This window comes from Podarcis filfolensis, assembly GCF_964270895.1.
Source record: "Podarcis filfolensis genome assembly, chromosome: 12".
Lineage (NCBI taxonomy): Eukaryota > Metazoa > Chordata > Lepidosauria > Squamata > Lacertidae > Podarcis > Podarcis filfolensis.
Window position 1 is genome coordinate 8,774,439 of NC_139614.1, and position 25,529 is coordinate 8,799,967.

The 25,529-nt window shown below is 44.1% G+C and overlaps 1 protein-coding gene across 1 annotated transcript in view; it reads right to left on the reverse strand.

Annotated features, from left to right (window-relative positions):
• STAC (SH3 and cysteine rich domain) overlaps positions 1–25,333 on the reverse strand; it is an 86,167-nt gene extending 60,834 nt beyond the window's left edge. Inside the window, exon 1 of the mRNA XM_083578168.1 lies at positions 24,958–25,333. Coding sequence (XP_083434294.1) covers positions 24,958–25,074 — 117 coding nt within the window. The 5' untranslated portion in view covers positions 25,075–25,333. The remainder of the gene's footprint in view (positions 1–24,957) is intronic.
• Between the last annotated feature and the right edge of the window lie 196 nt (positions 25,334–25,529).

Below are 25,529 nucleotides of genomic sequence, written 5' to 3' on the forward strand. Positions count from 1 at the left end.
TACCCAAGTTCTACCTGAATTCCAATGCACACATGGGACTCTGAAGACCTTCATTTGAGGTCAAGGCTTATTCAAACAGAATCTTAGGCTGCAATCCTAAGCACACTTTACAAGCTGTAAGTCACACTGCACTCAGTTGGGCAAAATGTGTCTAGCACAGCATTGCATGAAAATATGGATGGAAAGTATGATACATGTAAGCCAATCTGGTGCTGTCCAGAAGTTTTGAACTATAACTCCCATCAGCGAGTTACTTTAAGGTTGCTTTCCCCAGTCTATAATAATAATATTAATAATAATAATAATAATAATAATAATAATAATAATAATAATTTATTTATACCCCGCCCATCTGGATGGGTTTCCTGAGTGCTGCCAACCTGAGAGTAACACACAGGAGACAGCAGAATTAGCTTCATGTAAAACTAAAAGTAAATGTAAGATATTTTTTAAAGAAGAAAAAACGGGTAAGATTTAAAGGTAATCACAGAACGGGCCTGAATAGCATTCTAGATCAGTTCACTGTGAGGCCTCTGCTTTAGACCTGCTAACTGATATTAGCTCATTTGACACTGTTGATACTGTGCAGACCAAGCAGGCAAAAGCTGAACCAAACTTATCAGACAATTAATACACTTAGGAAAACAGGTACAAAGATGCAAGCCATGCTACAGGAGGAAGCCAGATGCTGTACAAGGAAGCTTCAAACATTCTCTGCCCCCAGACTCACACACCAGAGCAACAAGCAGATCACAGCAGTGCATTTCCAAAACAACCAAGGAGCAGAAGTTGATCAAATAAAGCACACAGCTGTTTTATAACAGGAGCTATTGGCCTTGCAGGCTGGGCTGATTCAAGTTGGAAGTTCAACAACATTTGGGGAGGGCAAATGTTCTTCACCCCTACTTTAATAGGAAAGCAGCAAACTCATTCCATTCTCACCTATGGTTCACCTGTTGATCAAAGAGGTAGCTTCCACCAATCTGCCAGCAAAACTATAAGGAAAACACTGTAGTGTCCCAGTGCTAAATCAAACCATGGTTTAGTGGGAATGAGAAAACATGTGGTTCCTGGAGAGAAGACTGCAGCTTGCTTTGTTCTCTGTCCTGTCTTACAGCTGACGTGCTCTGCGGTTTCATATCTGAATCTGGGCTTACGATTGATTTTGCTTCAGATGAACCAAGGTTTGTCTTATGGCTCACTGCTCATGGTTTGTGTGGAGAAGCTTGGATCTGGATGTAATGCTAAGCCGAATCATGGCTTACCTCACAGAAGAAAGGCATTGCAGAACCCATGGAGTGACTGTGGTCTTCTCTCATGTTTGCTTATTGCACTAAGTCCTGCTTTGACCTAGTGTTACATGTGACGTGGGCCAGTATTGGGTAGGGGTATTTCAGAGCAGAACTTTCCTCACACCAAAATGCATTTAAATGCCACTGGCTTCCGTTCAGCAAAAAACCCAAATAGAAATCTGAGAAAGAGTTGGATTCCTTGGCTTGAAGTTGAATAATTTTTTAAAGAAGGATGAAGCTCAGGACACCTCAAGACAGCTGGTGTCCCACTGTGCTCTGATTAGCTGCAGTTTGCTAGTGTAGCTCAGAAGGCCACCTTCTCATTTTGTGTAATTCATCCTTCTGCTCTTGCAATCACTTGAGTGACACGGTTAGATACCCGCACCTGGTAGGCATCCTGAAAGCATCTACAGCTTGCATATGGAAAGCTGATGATCTGAATTGTCAGTTTAAGGGGGGGGGGGGCTATCTCTAAGTTTAACCTTGGCAATGGCACCCGTCCTGTGGAACGCCCTCCCATCAGATGTCAAGGAAATAAACAACTACCTGACTTTTAGAAAACATCTGAAGGCAGCCCTGTTTAGGGAAGTTTTTAATGTTTGATGTTTTATCGTGTTTTAAATATTCTGTTGGGAGCTGCCCAGAGTGGCTAGGGAGGCCTGGTCAGATGGTATAAATAATAATAATAATAATAATAATAATAATAATAATAATAATAATAGCATTTTTTATGTTTCAGACCAAATATAGGATCATGGAACACAAGTAGAATAAAACATTTTAATTGTTATAACAGGAAGTCATATGAACATGTTTGCTCTGATGTCATAGTAATTCTATGGGGAAATGATGTCATACAGCCCATAAAGTGATAATGGTTAGCCAGGTGGCTTGTTCTGAGATACAGGCCAAGTGACCATTAAGGTTCAGAAATGTACCCTTAGTTTGTACACACAACACTGCAATGTCTCCTTTGACATTTTTGCCCAAGCAAGCAGTGATGTGTTGGCACTGGCTCTGAAAATCTGCTATGGTTTTTTTATTAAAATAAAAGAAATAAAATTGGAAACTATGGATTTCACGTTCCTCCAAGACCCAGTCATCCAGCTGAGTTCATTGCACTGACTTCGATATCTGTGAATAATGACCCATGTGTGTGTGAGAGAGGTTGGGGGAGGTAACTGAGGCTCCACCCTAATCCATGTGCAAAGTTCTACTCAATGCGCAATGGTGAGGGTTGGAGCCTGCCATCTCCCATCATAAATGTCTGTTACCTGTGGATTTTGAACAACTGAAAGGGGCTCTTGACAGAAGAAGAGAGCGTGTATCCAATGTACTTCTTAAAATTTTGTGTTTACACTATACAACATAACCAGATTAGAAATTTCACTTCCTGGAAATTTCCAAAAACGGGCACTTCTTAAGAATTTGGAGACCTCAACTCCTGATCTGAAAAAGGATCAGGAACTGGAAATACATACGAAGGGCACATTTTAAGCTCTCGGGACTGATTGAAAATGCCAGGTTATCACCACCAAGGACTAAATCTCCTTTAAACAGGGGAAAGAAATGCAAGAGCATTCGAGAACTGACATATAAACTACTATTACCTCTGGTCTTGCCTGAAAGGTAGAGCAGTGATTTGTTACCTAGATCTTTTTCCTGCCGAGATTGAAAATAGAGGTTGATAGATGAGTTCCATCCCATTCTCACAGCTGATTGAACTCAGTGATCCAGCAGTACTAGCAGCCAGAGCTCCCAAAACTGCTGCAGCTGGGCAGCTAAGGGGCAGAGCGGGGTTACTCTTGGGGTGCAGGTTCTTTTCTGATGGGTACTTCACTGTCAGGAATGTGGCTGGCCACTGCAGCTGTAACCAATACTTCTACTGAGCCATGCTACTTGACAGTGGGCAGGCATGAGAGGTGGGGGGAGGCATTCCAGAAAAGTCATTGCAGGACCTTAAGGGACGCAGGTGGCGCTGTGGTCTAAACCATTAAGCCTCTTGGGATTGCCGATTGGAAGGTCAGTGGTTCTAATCTGCACGGCGGGTTGCTCTGTCCCAGCTTCTGCCAACCTAGCAGTTCGAAAGCATACCAGTGCAAGGAAGGTAAATGGTGTTTCCATGCGCTCTTGCTTCTGTCATGGTGTTCCCTTGTGCCAGAAGTGGTTTAGTCATGCTGGCCACAAGACCTGGAAAGCTGTCTGTGGACCAACGCCAGCTCCCTTGGCCTGAACAGTGAGATGAATGCCACAACTCCATAGTTTACACCACAGTACCACAGAGCCTAGGACTTGCTGATCAGAAGGTCGGCGGTTTGAATCCCCGCAATGGGGTGAGCTCCCATTGCTCGGTCCCTGCCAACCTAGCAGTTCGAAAGCATGTCAAAGTGCAAGTAGATAAATAGGTACCACTCCGGTGGGAAGGTAAACGGTGTTTCCGTGCGCTGCTCTGGTTCGCCAGAAGCGACTTAGTCATGCTAGCCACATGACCCGGAAGCAGAAGCACTAAATCGTGCTTTGCGCATGTGCGGAAGCACTGAATCGCAACCTGCAAGTGCGCAGATGTGCCGCTGCGGGTTACGAAATCTGTGGGTTGCAAATGTGCATCCCGCACGGATCAAGTTCGCAACCCGAGCGTCCACTGTAGTGTTTCCCACCCTGCAACCTGTGACTCCTTTTCCTTTGCAACCTTGTGCATCAGTCAGAGGATATTGCAGTCTAAACCAAACAACAAGGATGTACATAACCCCCTAGCATGTGGCTATTGTTGTTTCCAGGAGGGCTTATGAGGGTATCATCCCCTTTGCCCTTTACTTGCACTTTGAAGGAAAAAGGGCTGCTACCTTGAGATTAAAGTGGGAGAGTGTTAATTCTCCACTCCGTAGCGCTTCCTTTCTAACTGTTTGCATAAAACATACTCTGTACACAATCCCCTTTATGAGTCATTTTTACTCGTTGTCTTAGGTCAGCTCACACTCTCTGTGTACTTTTTCAAGGATGTGAAATGAGAGCAAATGCATGACCAGAGAGAATGATAAGGTGCTTGTTTTTGCTGTTGCTTGCATTAAACAAAAGAACACAAACCCTAAATTAATGCTTGCTTGTAGTATAAATTATGCTCCCTTTACAATTTGCTTTTGTGTCTGCTTTAGAGGTGGCAGTTCCAGCAAAGTCCTCTAGAAAGTGAGGAAGTGAAGAGCCTTGCCAGTTGGGCGGGAAGCAGCAGAACTGCTGGCACCAGGTGCTGCCCCGCTAAATGGGAGGAAAGGGCAAGCCCAGAGTTGGAAGCCGCCCAGAGTGGCTGGGGAAAATCAGCCAGATGGGTGGGGTATAAATAATAAAAATTATTATTATTATTATTATTATTATTATTATTATTACCCAGCTTCTGAGGCTCATGTTTGTGCTTTATAACATTTTGCGTTTCATCTAAGGTAGCTAAGATTCAGGGTGCTCAAAATTATTCTGGATCAAGTTATCTAAAGGGCTCCCTTAACTATCAGGGGAGCCAACTATAGGGAAGTCTGGGTGTCTGAGCACCCACAAAATTTTTGTTGTGGGTTCTCAGCACCCACATTGCAGGGGCTCTGACACAAATTCTGGTGCCTTGTGAAGCACCAGGAGTCACCTCTGAGGTATTGCAAGATCACAGAAGGCATCTCTAAGGCATCGCAAGACCTTGGAGATGCTTTCTGAGGTCTTGCGAGTGCCATTGGAAGACAGGTTCCGAGGCTGAGGGCCATGTGACGTTGTGACGTCACGTTGCAACACTAGGTCATGACATTGTGCACACTGGGCACCCATAACCTGGGGCCCAAGTCGGCTTCCCTGTTATCTACACATGTCTTGCTCTTATGTCCATCCATAAGATAAATTTGGTAAGATCAAGCATATGCTGAAGAGATTTGTAGTCTAAAACATCTGGGAGGCACCAGCTGGGGGAAGACTGGCCTAGGCTTTCTAAGAGCAAAACAGACTTATTCATCTAACTCACTGAAGCAATCCAACTGCACTTAACAGGTCTTTTATATATTACTAATGTGAACAGCCAGCCATTGGTACTGCATGCTTAGCCCTCAAGCATTCCAAGTACACTGGTGGAGTTCACAAAACTACACTAAAGAAAACAATTTGAATTGGTCTATGGGCTGTGTGTTGTTTTAACTACCTATGTGTCCACAGTATATCCTAACAGATGGGGAAGCCCTAATATTAACACAACAGTAGTGCGTGAGATTAAGAACATAGTCTAATGCAGTCAAGCTGAAGGCAATTTTGGTTACTCTCAGTTTCTTATTCTCCCAGTCTTAAGTTCATTTCTCCACCTTTCAGATCAGTTTCTGAATGATTATTATTTTTTAATCTGATGAAAATTCACCAGTAATTAAGAGTGACTCTTTCCTAATATACACAATTTTGTATGCAATTTTGCCTAACATACTCATTTTTCCCCAAATCAGTTCTCTCTAATACAGTGGTACCTCGGGTTACATACGCTTCAGGTTACATACGCTTCAGGTTACAGACTCCGCTAACCCAGAAATAGCACCTCGGGTTAAGAACTTTGCTTCAGGATGAGAACAGAAATTGTGCAGTGGCGGCGCAGTGGCAGCAGGAGGCCCCATTAGCTAAAGTGGTGCTTCAGGTTAAGAACAGACCTCCAGAATGAATTAAGTTCTTAACCTGAGGTACCACTGTATAACTTATTTTTATTCTCACAAATATATGCATTTGGTGCATTACTCCTAAGATATGCATTTTTATACACATTACTTGTCTGGAGAACAGCACTGGAGAATTTGGAGAAGTGCAAATGTCAAAGGATGATTTTGTTTCAGTTCGTGTATTGATTCATAAAATGCAAATTAGATTGATTCACCATTAAATGCAACAAAATTAAATTTCTTCCCTACCACTCATTTATTTTCCACATTTGCCCTTTCTTTGTATAGTTCCGAAAGTGTTGATTTGTGTTTACTCATTTCTGGTTCCTTTACCTTTTCTTGCAACTTGGGTAGAGGACTAGAATCCAAGTGTTTTTGTCATGAAGTTGCTAAGAGACTGAGTTCTGAACCAGATCTGAACAAGGAGCCGAGCCTGAGCAGGTACATCCTGCAATTGGCGTTCCTGGCGGTGAGGATGAGCCTATCCTCATTCAACTACGCAGAGCAAGACTGCTTATTTGGCTCTGCTGCCAATCCCATGGAGGTCAGGAGCTGAAGCCAAAGGGACTATCATTTGAAAACACAGAGCAGCAGAGCAGTCATTACTATAAAGGGGCCTGTTGCTAAAAAGAGAGGCAGAACTTTTAAGGACACTGATGGAAATTCTCTCAAAGTAAGGTTTTCAGGGGAGGAGTAAAGTGGGATGGAGAACAGAGTTTAATTTATATATGTCCGTAATTTTATGCCCCTGGTAGCACGTTTAATCTGAGTTTAGTGCTAAGAGTCACTGAAACTGACTGAGATACTTAATTCAGGTTCCCGAGCCACTTTGTATAGTTAATGTGTACTATGGCACACCAACATAGAATTGTTTATATCGATTCCGTCTTTGCTAGCATCTTGGTTTTCTTCTTCTTCTTCTTCTTGGATTTGGATGAGTTCCACCAAACACAGGGAATAGGGGCAAGTGAAGCAAAGTAACAACTGTATTAAAAGAGGAAGAAGAGGGGTGGGAAATATCTCTAACAATGAAGGCTGCTTCCAGATGGGCATGTGTTGTGTGCTGGGTGCTCCTCATGCATACAAATTTTTGTAGCATCCACATGATGGCTGTTGGCATTAAAAAATGCCAGTCTGTATTCCTGTACACCCATTTACCCATCCAGATTTATTCTTTCTGGGGAAAAGCTGCTAAGTCAAAAGCAAAACCCTGTTGCAAATGACCTGTTTGTGATATGTGCACGACCCATTTCCAGTATTAAGGCCATGTCTGGAAACTGCTAAAGATAACATGCTCACAGCACAGTTGGGTTTCTCCAAATCCTACATCCAAGCCTAACGGCAAAAAGTTATAGATCTGAATCTGAAATGTTTACAATCGCAAAACTAAAATCATGGTGGGTGGGAGATTAATTTTCATAATCTAGTCTAACCCTTCTCCTTTAAGGAGGGACACACTTTCTGTATCTGTTGCGGCAGCATTTCACATTTTGGTTTGATTCAGAATATCCCTCCACTGCTATTATTGCACCTCCTGTCCACACGCTTATCCTTATTTTGGGGCTGCGTTCTGTTCTTTGGGTCAAGTAGTTAGGAAAGAAACATTCAGTCTTCAGAGAGACAATGTAGGCCATCATCTCAAACAACAAATTTGCTGATCTACGAATCTCACTTTTTGTAGGATTTGGAAGGATTTGGAGCAACAATGAATGTTAAATGAATTGTCTCTTAGAAGCTGGTAGGAACAAAGTATAGGAAAAAATAGATGTAGCATATATTAAGGTAAAGGGGACCCCTGACCATTAGGTCCAGTCGTGACCGACTCTGGGGTTGCGGCACTCATCTCGCTTTATTGGCCATGGGAGCCGGCGTACAGCTTCCGGGTCATGTGGCCAGCATGACTAAGCTGCTTCTGGCGAACCAGAGCAGCACACAGAAACGCCGTTTACCTTCCCGCCAGAGCGGTACCTATTTCTCTACTTGCACTTTGACGTGCTTTCGAACTGCTAGGTGGGCAGGAGCAGGGACCGAGCAATGGGAGCTCACCCCGTCGCAGGGATTTGAACCACCGACCTTCTGATTGGCAAGTCCTAGGCTCTGTGGTTTAACCCACAGCGCCACCTGCGTCCCTTAGCATATTTTACTTTATACCAAATTAAAGAAATATAAGCTCTCTTGCTCAGCATTCATTAATTGGACTTGGATCTGCCACCAACCTCCTGGAAAGCCTTGCTATATGCTGGTTGCTTAAAACTCTCTCTGCCCGTATCCAATTTCCATGGGAATGGTATATACTGCTTTAGTGCCTGTACCTTGCTTAATCTATTCAGTATTTGGTACTAAGCAACAACCAACAAAAACAATAGGAATAATTGTTTCAGGGTTTGTTAGTATGAATGTCTGGGAAATAAAGAAAGGTTACAATTGAAGAAAGAAAAGCTGCTTCTTTGTCAAACATTAAGTACTGGGCAGCAAAACATCTAGCAGAGATAGATTTCCCCTTGCTCATAGCAAGGCAGAAGCATCAATTTGTTTTTCTTGAATACGTGACTCAGTTTTTAAAAAAGTAAGAAAGAACAGCCAAGTCTTTGGCATCTACTCCGCCTGGCAGTTCTCTGCAGGCCTAGAATCACATATAAAACATCCCTCTCCTATTTAAAAAAGGGCTATCCATCTTCTTTATAGGCTCCATGACACTTGACAAGACATGAACTTGGAATTTTGTTTTCTGCAAGGGATCCATCCATGCCCACTGCGTGAGAAAAAGAAAAGAATAAAGACTACAGAGTGAGGAGGCAAGAGAGACAGATTAGAACAGGCACAGGCAAACTCAGCCCTCCAGATGTTTTGGGACTACAACTCCCATCATCCCTAGCTAACAGGACCAGTGGTCAGGGATGATGGGAATTGTAATCCCAAAACATCTGGAGGGCTGAGTTTGCCTGTGCCTGGATTAGAACTTGGCTACATGGGTCCCAGGGAATTAGGTATGCTTGTCATTTGGAAAAAAACAAAACACCTCACTGAAAATTGAGCTTAATTGCTGGTGAAAACATGCACAGCAATTAAGTCCTGTGAAACTATTTTGTGATTTAGCATAAAGCCCACAAGATTACCCGGCAGTCTGGCTAGTTTCAAAGCTCCCCTCCTGCCCACTTTTTCAAACTTTTCAACAAGGCTGAAGGGAAACGTACAAGCAAACCTCATCCCTGTTTTCTATAAAGCTCTGTAGAAAAACCCGAGATCACCACTGCCCAAACAAACAGAGGTTTAATGAGATACATGGCAACTGATAAATGGGATCACATAACAGTAGGTACTATGTTACTCTATGTAAACACTTCTTTGTGTGCCTTCTCCACGAGAGATCTGGAGGGAGGCAACACGAGAACAGGCTTTTTCTGTGGTGGCTCCTGATTTGTGGAATGCTCTCCCCATTCATTAGGTGAAAACATTTATATCTGGTCAGGCATTCTCCTGATTAACATTCTATGGCTTTTTAAAATGTGTGTGTGGTTATCTGTTTGTTTTTGTTTTATTATATATTTTGTATTCTCATTTTGTATTTTTTCTGTTGTGAATTGCCCTGGGAACTGCAGAGGAAGGAATTAAATACAGAGGAAGGAATTAAATACAAATTTAATTAATATAAACAAATGAACTTTAGAGTCACTGTTTTGTCTATGAGGACCATGTAATGCTAACCCAGTTTAAAATGAAAGCTGTGTTGTGTTTGGGTGTATCTGTCACATGCATGTGAGGGGTGACTTACCAATTCTTCATGGTATCAGCTTTAAGCATCAGCTTTAAGTGGCAACTAATAGTGCAAATGGGACGTGGGTGGTGCTGTGGGTTAAACCACAGAGCCTAGGGCTTGCCAATCAGAAGGTCGGCGGTTCGAATCCCCGGGACGGGGTGAGCTCCCATTGCTCGGTCCCAGCTCCTGCCCACCTAGCAGTTCGAAAGCACGTCAAAGTGCAAGTAGATAAATAGGTACCGCTCTGGCAGGAAGATAAACGGTGTTTCCGTGCGCTGCTCTGCTTCGCCAGAAGCGGCTTAGTCATGCTGGCCACATGACCCGGAAGCTGTATACTGGCTCCCTCGGCCAATAAAGCGAGATGAGCGCCGCAACCCCAGAGTCGGTCACAACTGGACCTAATGGTCAGGGGTCCCTTTACTTTTACAATAGTGCAAATACTACCTCCTGGATGATACAGGATCCGGCCCATAGCTGTCAACTTTTCCCTTTTCTTGCGAGGAATCCTATTCGGAATAAGGGAATTTCTCTTAAAAAAAGAAGTTGACAGCTATGATCCGGCCCATAAGAAAGCCATTTTGGTAATGTATGAATTAGGCCTCCATCTTCATAGGAAGGTGTTTAGAACAGTGTCCAAATCTTCATTGCTTTGATCTCTTCTAATTAAGAACATAGGAACATAGCAAGCTGCTTTATACTGAGTCAGATTGTTGGACCTGCATGGTGCAGTGTTAGAGTGTGAGACTAGTACAGGGGTCAGCAAACTTTTTCAGCAGGGGGCCGGTCCACTGTCCCTCAGACCTTGTTGGGGGCCAGACTATATTTTGAAAAAAAAAAAATGAATGAATTCCTATGCCCCAGAAATAACCCAGAAATGCATTTTAAATAAAAACACACATTCTACTCATGTAAAAACACCAGGCAGGCCCCACAAATAACCCAGAGATGCATTTTAAATAAAAGGACACATTCTACTCAAGTAAAAACATGCTGATTCCTGGACTGTCCACGGGCCGGATTGAGAAGGCGATTGGGCCGAATATGGCCCCCGGGCCTTAGTTTGCCTACCCATGGACTAGGAGCTGGAAAACCAGGGTTCAAATCCTCACTCATGGTTGTTGTGTGGATTAATTGAGGAGGGGGAGAACTGTGAAAGTCAAACATATAAGATTCATAACCATTTTCAACAGCATCCCCATCATTTTGCTGTGACCGAGGTTACGGCTTGCTTTATCATAACAAACCCACCCCACCCCTCAATGCACGAAAGGACTGCTCTCCTATTTTTATTTTAAAAAATAGCCCTAAAGCGTACGTCAGCCAGAGTTGAGTATTTTACTCCCGTGAAGTCTGTGCCTAATTGGCATGTGCACCAGGTCAGCAGTATTTTGCTTTCCATTCAGAATGGTTGACTTTACTGAAACGGGCCTCATTAATAAAGCAGTGTGCATGTTAGGTATGAATAATGCTCCATTTCCCAATGCCATTTAAAAGCTTATCTACATCAAGCAAAGGATATCTCCTGAGCTGCCGCTGACACTCATATATATATATATATATATATATATATATATATATATATATATAGGATTGACTCAGGAATTCAAACTGTGTCTCAAAAGCTCCTGAGGATGGTGGAATAACCTGATGGCAGTAGTTAATAAAACAGCTACTTTAGAGCTTGTTTACATGACAAGGGATAACAAGGTTGCATGAAAGATTGTTAATTTGCATCAACAAACATTAGGTTTGTTTAAATGCCATGGGAATTCCAGACTGCAGGAACCACCTATCCCAAATCTTTTTCAAATCGCTACCTGTTCATTGGGTAACTATTCAAATCCTTACCCATTTGAATTTCATTGACGTCAACCTTATCAAGCATACAGACCAGGTTTGTGGCAAGAGAGGAGAGGTGGAAAACCCCTAGTTTTCTATGAAAGCCTTCAATGTCAAGTTTGTTTATTGCACGTGCAAGGAACTCAAAGTAGCAAGATGCAAAGCGCTTTCAGCCTTGTGAAGAGAAAACAAGCCTAGGATGTGGTTCTTTAAGACAAAAGTTGTGCGCAGGTGTTCACATGAACACAAAGAGGGTTAAACTGGGGGAGCACCCAAGCCCTGCCCCCAACATCCCTAGGTTGCACCAGCTGTTCCTCTTCAGATGTTTGGGCAATTAACGTAACAGGCGTAACCAGAAGGGGATTTTAATGTGCATTCAACTGAATGCACTTACAACCTGTGTATTGGGCATTCAACCACAGAGTTTGCAGAGATGCTATAGAATACCCACTGTTTATTGAGCATTCATTCAGATCCGTTTGCACAATGTTTGAGGGGCATTATCCAGTGTCTGCCGTTTATTCAGCTTTCATTCTGATTTGTTTGTGGGGAGGCTATGCAATATCAAGGAACTGCAATCCCACACCATCCAGTCTCTTTCTCTATCATTTCCCTTACCACAAAATGTCCTTTTTTGGGTGTGTGTGTGTGTGTGTGTGTGGCTTTACTGCACAAGAGCATCAGAACCACTTGCACAACCAGTATTAGCAAATATGCGATTGACCCTCACCCACAAAATAGTTCCAGTTACAGTTAGGTAGCCGTGTTGGTCTGCCATAGTCAAAACAAAAAAAAATTTTTTCCCTTCCAGTAGCACCTTAAAGACCAACTAAGTGTAACTGTAACTGGAACTATGGAAGGCACCACATTGAGCCGCATGAAATGGAAGTCCATCAACCTCACCAAGAAACTTGCACAGGTACAGACTGATATCTTCTTTCTTACTAAATGCAAGAACCTGGACATTATACCCAAGGGTTTTAGAATTAAGAACCCTCTACAATCCACGTATCCCACTGAATATGCAAGAAAACTATGCAACACTTTCTCTAAGAAGCTGCTCAAACATCTGATCAGCGTTCTCTACTCTAAACAGAAGCTAATAAAGGAGGAACTCCTTGTATTGGACAACTCTATCAGGAACCACCAAGCTTGGCAAGAGTTCCAAAAGGAAAAACAAAACATTTACCACTCTCAACTGGAGCTACTGAAAAAACAGAAAAACAAGAAACTCTCTAACCTTTCCAACCTACAGGCTACTAATCAAAACAAGATCAACAATATTGTCAATCTCTCACAGCAAGCACTCAGCCCAGCTGAGGAATCAGTCCTTTCACGTGGACTGTCATTCTGCCCTGCCAAATCCCCAAACATGATTCAGTTCTGCGGGTTTTTTACTTAGTTGGTCTTTAAGGTGCTACTGGAAGGAATTTTTTTTTTTTTGTTTCCACAAAATAGTGACACTTTGGAAGCGGAAACATCTTGAAACCTCCCCATGAGAGAGCATCTTTGTTTATCAAGATTTCCTAACATTAGGGCTGTTTCTAAGCACATTCAAAAGAGTGTGCAGAACATCATCAACAGCTCACATGCATGTTCCCCACACCCCTGGTTTAACCTGTCATAGCTAAAATTCACAACCTATCCTAAGGGTGAGCAAAAATGGACTTCAGTAGTCTAAATAACTTAATCCTACCCCTACCCAAAATTTTATTCTGAGAAATTCTGGCATAGCTCTGCTTTAAGATGGCAAGTGGGGCAACTGCATTGGAACCCAATGGCTTTGAACTTAGAAACAGTTTTGTAAAGCAGTACGGGAGGGGGGTGACTAAACCCTGGCCTGGGGGCCTGATTCAACTCAAGGAATTTCCTATAGCCCTCAAGATCCCTGAGAATTTGGCAGCAGTGGTGATGCCAAAGAAATTAAAACGGGCACCAAGAGCTTTGGGGTTCTACTGTCTCATGGTGGAGGAGCCAGCATAGGTTTCTGCTGCAGAGGATAACACAATATATAGGGGTGTTCAGTCATGAAAAATTGTCCTCAAATTGCTATCTAGGAGCCTGGGTTCAAATGCAACCCCAAGCACACTGTGTGTGTCTGAGTGTTTGGGCGTGCAAGAGTGGAGGAGCTTAAGACCATGTAGTCCAGAGTTTAAAATTATGTATCTGCACCACTGAAGGGCATCCTAATATCTGAACCACAGTAACCCTTTGAGAATGATTGATACAAATTTTGTATCGCGGCACATCTGGTGCCCTCACGTTGTATTAATGCTTGGCTTGCCAATGGACGTTCACTTGTGTGAAAATAGGTACAGTGGTACCTCGGGTTACAGACGCTTCAGGTTACAGACTCCGCTAACCCAGAAATAGTACCTCAGGTTAAGAACTTTGCTTCAGGATGAGAATAGAAATTGCGCGGCAGCAGCGGGAGGCCCCATTAGCTAATGTGGTGCTTCAGGTTAAGAACAATTCCAGGTTAAGAACGGACCTCCAGAACGAATTAAGTTCTTAACCCGAGGTACCACTGTACTTGCTTTACTGCACTAGAGTTTCTAATACAAGTATAGGGAACCAATGGGGAGCAGGCTGATTTCTCACAAAAATTGAGAAGAATAGTGTCTGTACACCACCCCCATCATAGCTCAGGTTCTACAAATGCTAGAAACTTTTATTTTGTAAGAAAGCTGGGAATCTGGTGATAATGGTTCATCTGAGGGTTCACTGGTTGCCTCCTCTTGCTCCCCCTCCTGTGGGTACCCATTCATCTAATCCAACATTTTGCTGCAAACAGCCGTCAGCCTCTAGGAAGCTGACAAAAAAGCCACGATGGCAACAGCTTTGCCCTGCTGCTAGCAGGATTTGGTAGAGGTGTGAAGCCTATAAACATGGGTTCTCTACAGCGTTTTGTAGGAAGGATTCAATTGCATATTGAAAATTTGGCTTTGTGCATTAAAGTAGATTAAAGCATTTTGGTGCAACACTTCTACTCTTTTTTAAAACAAAAAACCAAAAAACCCCCGACTTTGTCAAGTGATGAAAGGAATGGCGGAAAGCACTAACAAGTGATTAATGTGAAGATGTATAACCACAGATTGAACTCTGGCAAATTGAATAAGATGTATCTGTCCTGGAGGCGGGTTAGTTGGGATTTTGCTTTTGTATCTTTTTCTTGTTGTTGTTATATATTGGTAATCAATGAAAATATATTTAAATAAAATAAAATGGAAACATTCGCTAGTGAGACAATATTCAAATCTAGGCAATATGTACAAGTAAAGAGGGGGAGGCGCTGGTACCTGAAACAAGACAGAAGTTTAAAATCAGTTATTAATAGATAAACACCAGCTCTTCCTTGCTCAGTGAATGGATACACCTTGAAAAGTTCACAGTGTGTATGTCCAGTTTAGTATCTAATTCACCCCCTCCTCTGTATAAGAAGTCTCATTTATGCACAATGTGTACTCACCATTTTATGCAGACGAATGGAAAACAGCTTTGGAAGAGCTGGCTGTTTTCAAATCCTCTTTGGGAATATTTTTAAAAGAGTTCCCCTCCTTGAAACTGAGGTTTGCATGCTGAATGTTTACTCAGCAGACTGAAGGATGGATGAACATAGTCTGCATGCCATTTCCTTGCCCTTTTAAAATATTCAGTAGCTAGTAACCTATCCGTCACCAATAGAGACTCAAAAGGTATTAATTCTATTATGCAGGGGAAATCTCCATGCAACTCTATCGGTCAAACACACCATGACTTAAAACCAATTAGCTTCAATAGGATTGCAAGCTGGATAATCTAGCTCAAGAGCTGGGTCTTCTCCGCATATCTATATTGGAAACTTAATTTTATTAGGATGTATTTACTATCCATTAAGCGTATGGGGGTATGAGTTTGTGGGTGGGTGTGCCTACAAATGCATAGCAGTCTAGGGAAATCCGTTGAAGACAATGTTTGCAATAGGCTGTAAATGAACCTTTCTCATACTTTCATTAGAACTGTGCTGAGCTGCTAAGTTATAGCTGCTTTCTCATGGAATCCCCTTTGGCTCAGGAACAGCTCATCCTTTAGAAATCCGCATGCTTGCTGGCAGGAACAGGATTGTGTTGACCTGACACTTCCTCTGAGGTTTAAGGAAACTGAAGAGACAATAGTGACCCTCCCTTCGTAATGGGTCAGCGCAAGGGCTATGAAGGGTAATGCTACGAAGGGTAATGGCTGTGACTCTCTCCCATGTCTCCCCAACCCGCTTTGCTTATACAGTGGTACCTCAGGTTAAGAAGTTAATTTGTTCTGGAGGCCCGCACTTAACCTGGAACTGTTCTTAACCTGAGGTATCACTTTAGCTGATGGGACGCGGGTGGCGCTGTGGCTTAAACCACAGAGCCTAGGACTTGCCGATCAGAAGGTCGGCGGTTCGAATCCCCGCGACAGAGTGAGCTCCCATTGCTCGGTCCCTGCTCCTGCCAACCTAGCAGTTCTAAAGCACGCCAGTGCAAGTAGATAAATAGGTACCACTCTGGCGGGAAGGTAAATGGCATTTCCGTGCGTTGCTCTGGTTCGCCAGAAGCGGCTTAGTCATGCTGGCCACATGACCCGGAAGCTGTACGCCGGCTCCCTCGGCTAACAAAGTGAGATGAGCGCCGCAACCCCAGAGTCGGTCACGACTGGACCTAATGGTCAGGGGTCCCTTTACCTTTACTTACCACTTTAGCTAACGGGGCCTCCCGCTTCTGCCGCACGCTTTCTGTTCTCATCCTGGGGCAAAGTTCTTAACCCGAGGTATTATTTCTGGGTTAGCAGAGTCTGTAATCTGAAGCGTCTGTAACCCGAAGCATCTGTAACCCGAGGTACCTCTGTATGTGAATACTGCACCTTGTCTGAATTCAACTGCTCCAACACAAGGATGGGCAACTTCCAGCCCGTGGACCAAATTTTGGCCTGCAAGGTTGTTTCAGCCAAGCTCCATCCACCTGCTTGCTTTGCACACCCACTTGTGGGGTAGGTAAGGCTGGGGCTCAACTGAAAGCAGGTTTGCAGGTCCTGCTGGTTGGTGGTGCCTGCAGAGCCTCTTGTGTTCTGCTTTCCAAGAGCTTGACAAGCAGCTGACGCCCAGGCCCTTCAGAAGTGCTGCACTTGGGAAGCGCTGAGCATAGGGCTTTAGGAAGCTTTGCGCAAATCTTTGACAGGTGCCAATCACCTGGCATCAGTATGACATCAGGTGATTGACCCAGGGGTAGTTCTGCCGAGGGGTCTCACCCAGGGTCTACCTGGAGATTCCAGGGACTGAACATAGGACATTCTGTGTGGAAAGTGATGCTCTACCACTGAACTGTGGTCCTTCCCAAAGGGCTGTATGCAGTGAGCTGCTGTCAGTGCATGATTCTTGAACCCTCGTTCCAGGAGTTGCTCTCTGAAAGTGTCCTCCGAGGGAATTATTTGGGTGTTATATAGGGTGCAGTGAAGTCATAGGGGCATTCCAATGCTTTTTTTTTTGAATTGGACCTAGTCAAGTGAGGAACTCACGACACTTTTATTGCTTTGCAAATAACAAAAACCAGAACATGCTGTAGTGCACAAATGTTCACAGCAGCCAGCTTTAGGATTTTGCACAAGGGGGTAGGAAGAGGCACATGCTGTGAAAGGAAACCCTGATTTTATGCACTAGGAGATGCATTAAAACATAAGCAAGGAATCTGCAACCTTCCAGATGTTGCTGGACTCCAACTCCCATAATCTCTGGTCTTTAGCCACAATGACTGGGGCTGATGGAAGCTGGAGTCCAGCAATATCCTGAGGGTCACTGGAGGCTCCCCATCACCATATTAGAAGCTCAGAACAGAACACTTGGTTAGAGTTTGATTAGAATTTTTCTAAAGACTCTGCACTCAACTCTCACCTGTAGCTCCCAGAAGCTGTCAATAATACAGTGGTACCTCGGGTTAAGTACTTAATTTGTTTCGGAGGTCCGTTCTTAACCTGAAACACTTCTTAACCTGAAGCACCACTTTAGCTAATGGGGCCTCCCGCTGCCGCCACACCACCGGAGCACGATTTCTGTTCTCATCCTGAAGCAAAGTTCTTAGCCTGAGGTACTATTTCTGGGTTAGCGGAGTCTGTAACCTGAAGCGTATGTAACCTGAAGTGTTTGTAACCTGAGGTACCACTGTAATAATAATTTATTATTTATACCCTGCCCATCTGACTGGTTTTCCCCAACCACTCTGGGCGGCTTCCAACAAAATATTAAAAATACAATAAAACATCAGACATTAAAAACTTCCCTAAACAGGGCTGCCTTCAGATGTCTTCTTCTAAAAGTCAGATAGTTGTTTATTTTCTTGACATCTGATGGGAGGGTGTCCCACAGGGTGGGCGCCACAACCAAGAAGGCCCTCTGCATGTGACAGCGGCCACACCTCGGGAAAGGCTTTGAGTGGCCAGCTAAACCATGTGAAGGTGGCTGATGGGTCTCAAACCCTCCGTGAGTTAGAGACTTCCCCTGCATGTGAAGACATGCTCTGGCAGATGGAGTGGACAAGACCAAGAGTGGATCCAATGGTCAAGAAGGTGGTTTCTGAATGTGTTGAAGAGGGAAGTGAGGGCAAATGGGACTCATCAACCTGAGAAGGTAGCTCATCAAGGAGAAGGAAGTCAGGTCCTGCCTTGTGTGTCATCTTTGGGAGAAGAAAAGGCTAGGGAGTAAATCCAGAGTGCTGTACCTAAGACGGTTGGATGGTGCTTTGTACACCTCCTTCTGGCAACTCCTGTAGCTGGTGCTAAACGTACTGCTCTGCTTTCCTTTGGACAACATCAGTGAGGCCGAGAGTGGAGCCTTGTTGTCTGGGCAGGCCAGGACTTCCATGCACTCTGCCCAGGATTGTGCCCCGGGGAGATCACTTCTGTGCTGCTAAAGCAGCGGTTTGACTTCACCCTGGAGGTCCATTGTCTCTCAAGACAGACAGATACCACAACAGATAGGGAGCCTAGTATGACTTCACCTAGAATAAAATACCCCTTTCCCTTCTCATAGTAAAGGATGACTGAATCATAGTAAAGCACTGATAAATTTAACATGAATGTGGTAGGATTCTACAGAAACCGCTCTAAAACTCTGATACAATTGTAAACAGATCATTACATTCCAATAATTACAATGCCAAGATACATTCATTTCTATGATTCCTTGGGTTATAATTTTTAAATTGAAGCTTAAGAGACAGGAGTCAGAAGAGACAAGTAGAAAGATTTGAATGAGATGTCATAGGAGAAAGCATGAACTAGCCAATCTCTCCTGAAAGAGGAAAGTTGAAAACTCTTCCAGAAGTCAGGATTTGCTCCATCCCTAAGAATATTGGTAAACATACAAATTGGACCCATCAAACTCTACCAAAGCATGGACTGTATGTATAGAAGAATATATAGAAGAATCACAAAACCAAGCCGTAAAATCTATAATCTATCATGTAATAAACTATCATGCGAAAACTAAAAAAGGGAACGAGCAAGCAGCACGCAAATATTATCCAAGATCAACACTGCACTTCAAATAGTAACTCAACAAAAATATCCCAAGTACTGTATATTATAAAGGTTAAGAATTCGTGTCAAATAGCAGAAATGCCTATATACAATAGAACATAGATAAGACCAGTCCACCACCTATATAATAAGCTGAAGCAGACAGGCAGACAAACAAATAGATAAAAGTAATTAAAACAAATAATTCAGAATTGTTGCTAGTAATGGGATCAGATATATTAATGGCCCAATATGCTGTCTCCATAGGATCAGGTTTTATGCTACGATGCAACAGGTGCCATGGTGAAGGCTGCTGACCAAGTCCTAATATAGTAAGTGTCTATTGGCAAACACCTCCCTAGCTTCTGCAAACCATAGCTTTTTAGGTTTAGGTTTTGTGTGCCAGGTGTATATCACATACAGCAGTAAGGTACGATGTGATAGTAAACAGAGTACAACCATGCAACCTCAGGGGTGTCTGTTACTGCTTGTTCCACTGAAGTGCAAGTTAGACTTCATTCAACCAATTAAGGCAGATCAAGTTGTGTGACCCTTGGCAGTTTTATGGGCTGGAGTCAATACTAATAAATGCACTCAGAATGAAGCAGGTGGCGTGTTGTGTGAAATGCTAATCAGATGTCGACACAGTACCAGTAATTTGAATAAGGGTAGTAGAATCTGGCCTGTAATTTTTGGGAGACTCATACCTAAATCCAAGACACATTTGCTTTGGGTGATGGAGAATGACCAAGTACGTGTGGTTAGGATTGCTTCCTTAAAGGATCAAGTTTAACTAGGCAGGCTGCAAGTGTTTTAAAACAAACGTCAATAGGTTTCATTTGCAAGTAACCCTAACCCACGGTTTGTTTTAGACAACTTGCAGATGAGCAAGCAAGCCACATCGATTCTCCCCAGCTTTCTTTGTTTCCCATCAGCCCTTGCCTTGGGCTCTTCAGCTTTGCAAACTTCTGGAGTGCAGTGGCCAAACTCACTAGGGTGAGTTACAGCAATTTAAAAATACAGTATTCAAAAGGAGTTTTAAACAGATTGGTGCAATTAGCACAACTCGGTCCCACCTCCCACCCCAGTTCAAGCTGATCTGTAACTCACAGCCATTTCTCACAACCAGCAGCATCACACGGTAACACTTCATCTCGACTGCAGCCTGACAGTTGGAGAGGGCATGTTTGGAAGGGGGCGGGGAAATCTTACTATACAAAATAAAACTGGAATGCAAAGGACAGACCAGTTTACGTTTCTTGCCAGCATGCTCTTAGAGTTTGAATGCATCAATGTATTAACCCACCTTAAAACCTTCTACCTGCAGCTGGACGCGAGTCATCTGGTGAAAAACTTGGTAGCTAAGTTGGTAGAGCCCGAGACTCCTAATCTCAGGCTCATGGATTTGAATCCCACATTGGGCAAAAGCATTGCAGGGGGTTGCACTAAATGATCCTCACAACTCCCTTCCAACTCTACAATTCTACAATTCAGTGATTCTGCTGATTGGCATTCTGTTTAGTGGCGGGATAGCGGTCTAAACCACTGAGCCTTTTGGGCTTGCCGATTGAAAGGGCAGTGGTTCTAATCTGTGTGATGGGGTGAGCTCCCACTGCTCTGTCCCAGCTTCTGCCAACCTAGCAGTTTGAAAGCACGCAAGTGCAAGTAGATAAATAGGTACCACTGCGGCAGGAAGGTAAACGGCATTTCCGTGTGTTCTGGTTTCCGTCATGGTGTTCTGGTGCGCCAGAAGTGGTTTAATCATGCTGGCCACATGACCCAGAAAGCTGTCTATGGACAAATGCTGGCTCCCTTGGCCCGAAAGCGAGATGAACGCTGCACCCCATAGTTGCCTTTGGCTGGATTTAACTGTCCAGGGGTCCTTTACCCTTTACCTTTTAGTGCAGGAATGGGGAACCTGTGGCCTTGCAGATGTGTTGGTCTTCAATTCCCATCAGCCCCAGTCAGTGTGACCAATGGTCAGGTTTGATAGTTGTAGTCCTACTGTATCTGGAGGGCGACACATTACCTATGCATGGTATAGTGGTCAGAATACTCGACTAGGCCAGGTTCAAATCTCTGCAACAGTGAAAGTCCACAGACTTCGCGAGGGATTAGATCCCACAAGAGACATCCAGAAAATCTAATTATAAATGATGTAGGCTGAATGGGGCAGGAGTGAGGGAAGAGTTATGAAAAAGTGTCCGATTGCAACTATCCATTAAACAGTAATTTGAAAATAATTGCACCAAGGATCACTTGCAATCCCTTCTCAAATGACAGGTACTTGGCAATAAGCCTCATATATTTCAAAGAACTTTTCTCAGAAAGTGAAAAAGTGCCCACTGTGTTCTTGGCTCTCTCCCGGCCTTCTTTCTAAGGCCAGAAGGAAGTAAGAAGATCTGCAAGAACAGTTGCTTTCGCATGTTTCCATGAAACAGTGCTAGGACCACACATGTAAAGGACCTGTAGGAGCAGCCGCCCTGGAGCGCAGGTCTCAGAGTTAAGGCCAAAAGGCAGCCACAGAATTGCAAAAGCCGCCGCCTTAGTGCTGTGTTTACAAAGTGCACCACTATAAAAACTGCCTGACTTTGCCCTTAAACCTGGGATCTGTACTCCAGAAACAAAAGCTGCCACATGAGTGTTGCACCCATGGAAACAAAACATCCAGTTATGATATCTGCCTGTTACACTTGTGGGTAGGGAAGAGGGAGCAGTGTACTGTTCTTCCCTCCCCTAATTATTTATCTACAAAGCAGGAGTATAAAGCAATTTCAGATTAAGCAGTAACCAGCAGGGATCTGAAACATTTTTTTTTTTGGGGGGGCATGTTTCTGTTCTCCAACCCTCTAACACGAATGCCCCTGGCCAAGATAGAACAGGGGCCATTGGAGAGCATTCTGGGATTCACAGTGGAGTGGATAAAGTTTCAGGATGGATGAAGAAAAAGGACACATTTTCCCTTTCCCCTTATCTTGAAACCTTCCCCTGTTGTGCTGTATAACATCAAAGGCTCTGCAGGTGAGGAGCAAGGGGGCCGCCCGAAGGCGCAGGGGGCCAGAGTGGAGCGCAAGCGTTTGCAACATGCTTGCCTTCTCCCGCGAAAAGGGGCATGCATGCCGGCTGCCTGGTCTATGACCGTAATAAATTGATTGATTGATATAACATCAAAGGACACCAGTCTGGGACTGGCTGCCACCCTTTAATATTTTTAATAAAATGAACATATATAAAACTTTTCCATCAATGGCTGCAGATGTGTACTAATAGTACAACCCCAACATGTGTTTGTTTGAGCCAATTACCAAAAGCAAAACTAGTATGGATATTTCAGAAAAGTCATGGTTTCCCACCTGATAAGAAACAAACTCCAGAATGCCCCATGTAGTTTATCATTTCTTTCCAGATTTAACAATGGAGGGTGTAACACTGGCTAAAATTGGTTTCAATGGCAATTGGTTTCAAACTGATGATTATTTGTGGAGCCAACATTTTAATTTTGCCTAAATGAAAAAACTGACCAAATAAGAATACAGATCTTTAAAATGTGTATTTCCAAATGCAAATCTGAAATTGGAAAGAGATTATTTCACTCCTCCTAATTTTGTTTTCGACTGTTGTATGAATATTAGCAAACTTAGTTGGAATATTGGCATCACATTGTTATACCACAACAAAACTAGTAGTACATTTTACATTCTTCATTAGAAGAAAACACCAAAAGTACTCCACAAATACGTTACTAAATAATACCTGATGTTTAAAAGCCCTTTTGAGTTTTTAAGAACTATTGTGTCTGGCTGGAAGCAAAATTACTAGCATTTGAGACCTTGCATCAAAGCCTGAAGGACCAACAACACACTGGTGCTTACATTTATGTTTTAGCATTCCATGTGTGTATTTTGAGAGGTGGATACACACAATGAACTCTGCATTGTGTGAAATATATTCATACACAATATTTCCTGGATAGCTCAGTTGGTTAGAGTGTGGTTCTGATAATGCCAAGGTTGCAGGTTCGATCCCTGTATGGGACAGCTGCATATTCCCGCATTGCAGCGGGTTGGGCTAGATGATCCTCAGGGAACCTTTCAACTCTACAATCCTATTTAGATCTATGATCTAAAATATTTTGCTTTGTGCCCAAAGTGCATACACCCCTCCACATCAAATCATATTTCAGTGGTGTCCAAACTTTTTTCAAAGAGGGCCAGATGAAGTGAAGGGCCGTAGGGGCCGATCAAGTTGGACCAAGTTGTTGACCTTTTTTAAGGATTGAAGTTCTTGAGCTTTTTAATTATTTTACCCCAAAGTTGTTGAGCTTCTTTTAGGATTGAAGTTGTTGAGGTTTTTTAAGGATTTTACCCCAGGAAAAAAACTGCCACAGGGGCCAGATTAAACTGACCGGCAGGCCGAATTAGGTCCCTGAAATGGACTTTGGACATGCGTGTCATAGTTAGTTACTATAAAAGGTAAGGAGAAAATGAAACCCTATTTATATTTCCTGAGTTTAGGCTGCAATCCCGTCATCAGTTGCCACTGACTCATATATATCTCCCATAGATTTGGAAGGAAGTAACACATCAATAGCTATAATCAAGACTGTACGGTGCTGTAGCCACAGCAATGCACAATCCCTCTTTGACGGCATGGTGGCAAGTCCATTTGTCCACATGACCTCCTCATTCAAAGCACAAACTTCCATCCTGCTGAGTACCACCTTTGAAGTGCCAGTTAGGATCATATCAACTTCCACGAGGATGCCCAAGGCCTGTCAAGGCGGCTACAGCAACTATTATCCATTTTACCCTACTAATAGTAATACTATTCTGGAGGAGCGTTCCAAATCTCTTCCACTTTCAACAGGAGGGGATGACTGTAAAATGGCAAGGTGCTCATTTGGGAAGATGCTGCAATCCTTTTCAAAGGGTGTGCCAAAGAATTGTGGCACGACACATCACTAAAATCCGCTATGGCAAATGTGTGGGTTGGTCTTCTGTTAAATTACCAGGGCACAAGGTCTATGAGAAGTTGTGTTTATCAGCAGCAACACTAATAGCTAACAAGTTGTTTTAGGTAACTCCTGCCCCTTACGTCACGCTCCCGTTAAACAGAAGAGCACCGTTGTTCTGCTCTTCCTTCTGATCACTTACAGATCTTTGTTTCTAATTCAGGTAATCCACTCAGAAACTTCTCACCTATTATATCACTTAATTTTGAGGGACGGAATGCCGAAGAGAAGCATCATTTTCCTCAAACAGGTAAGCCAAACCAGGCCAATAAAATATGGTTTTTGGGGAGGCAAGAGGGGGGTGATCCTGTTTACCATGCTCTTTATATATGTTGGAAGCCGCCCAGAGTGGCTGGGGCAACCCACTCAGGTGGGCGGGGTACCAGACAATAAAATTATGATTATTATTATGGATGGCAGTTCTTCCCCTACAATAGCAGCTCTTCAGCTAGACTTCAGCTCCTGACCTATTTATCAGCTGAATGGCAAAGTTCCTGGAAAGACATTTTTTAACATACACACACACAGGCAACTTTCCTATAATAAATCTGTCACAGTCTATTTCATGAGGATCAACACGTGATGCCAGAGCAACCGGAGTGCCAAACAGAGGAATGGTCTGACCGAGTGCTTTGAAACCTCTCCCTCCAGAAAATAAATGCAATAAACAAACTAATTCCTAAACCCAGCCAGGTACCCCCCCCCCGCGCCCCCCGCTCTTTCCCAGCTCCGCCAGGTGAATGGCGAGATCCCACCTCAAAGGCATTTTTGCAGGCGCAAAAGGAGGACGGGCACGTAAGCGCGCCTGGCCGCGGAGAGAGATCGATCCCCTCTCCGAAGAGGGATCCACGGATGGGAGCGATCAGGACCGACCTTGGATTCCTGGCTGGTGGTGGAGGCAGGCGAAGGCGGCTGCTCGGGGCTCTCCGGGTCGCGGTCCTTCTCCACGTCCTCCGGGCTGACTTGTGTGGCGTCGCTGGGCGGAATCATGTTGGCCTCTCGGACGGGAAAGCCTCCGTCTGGGGAGGCGGCGAGAGCTCCGGGAGCCGCTTGTTTATTTCACGTGCTCCGGCTTGGCCATTCCTGCCCGGCGAAGGAACTCTCCTCCGGCGGCGCGGCGCGGGTCTTATCCGCGAGTGGGGGAGCTCCTCGCCGCCTCCCCCCAAAAGGCTGCCCGCCTCCCCCGCCTCCCTCCTCCTCCTCCTCCTCCTCCTCCTCTGCCCTCCTCCTCGTCTTCTCCTCCACACACACACACACGCCCCGCTGCAAGTTAGGGATACGAGCGGGAAAACTGCCCCGCGCCTTCTCGCCGCGTCCGCCGGGCGAGGCGTGCCGAGCGGCCGAGCGCCGAGCGGGGAGTGAGCCGGCGCGTAACGCGTGGAGCCGCCGAAGGAGCGGGGAGGAGGAGGAGGAGGAGCCCGGGCGCCTGGCGCGGAAGAAGCATG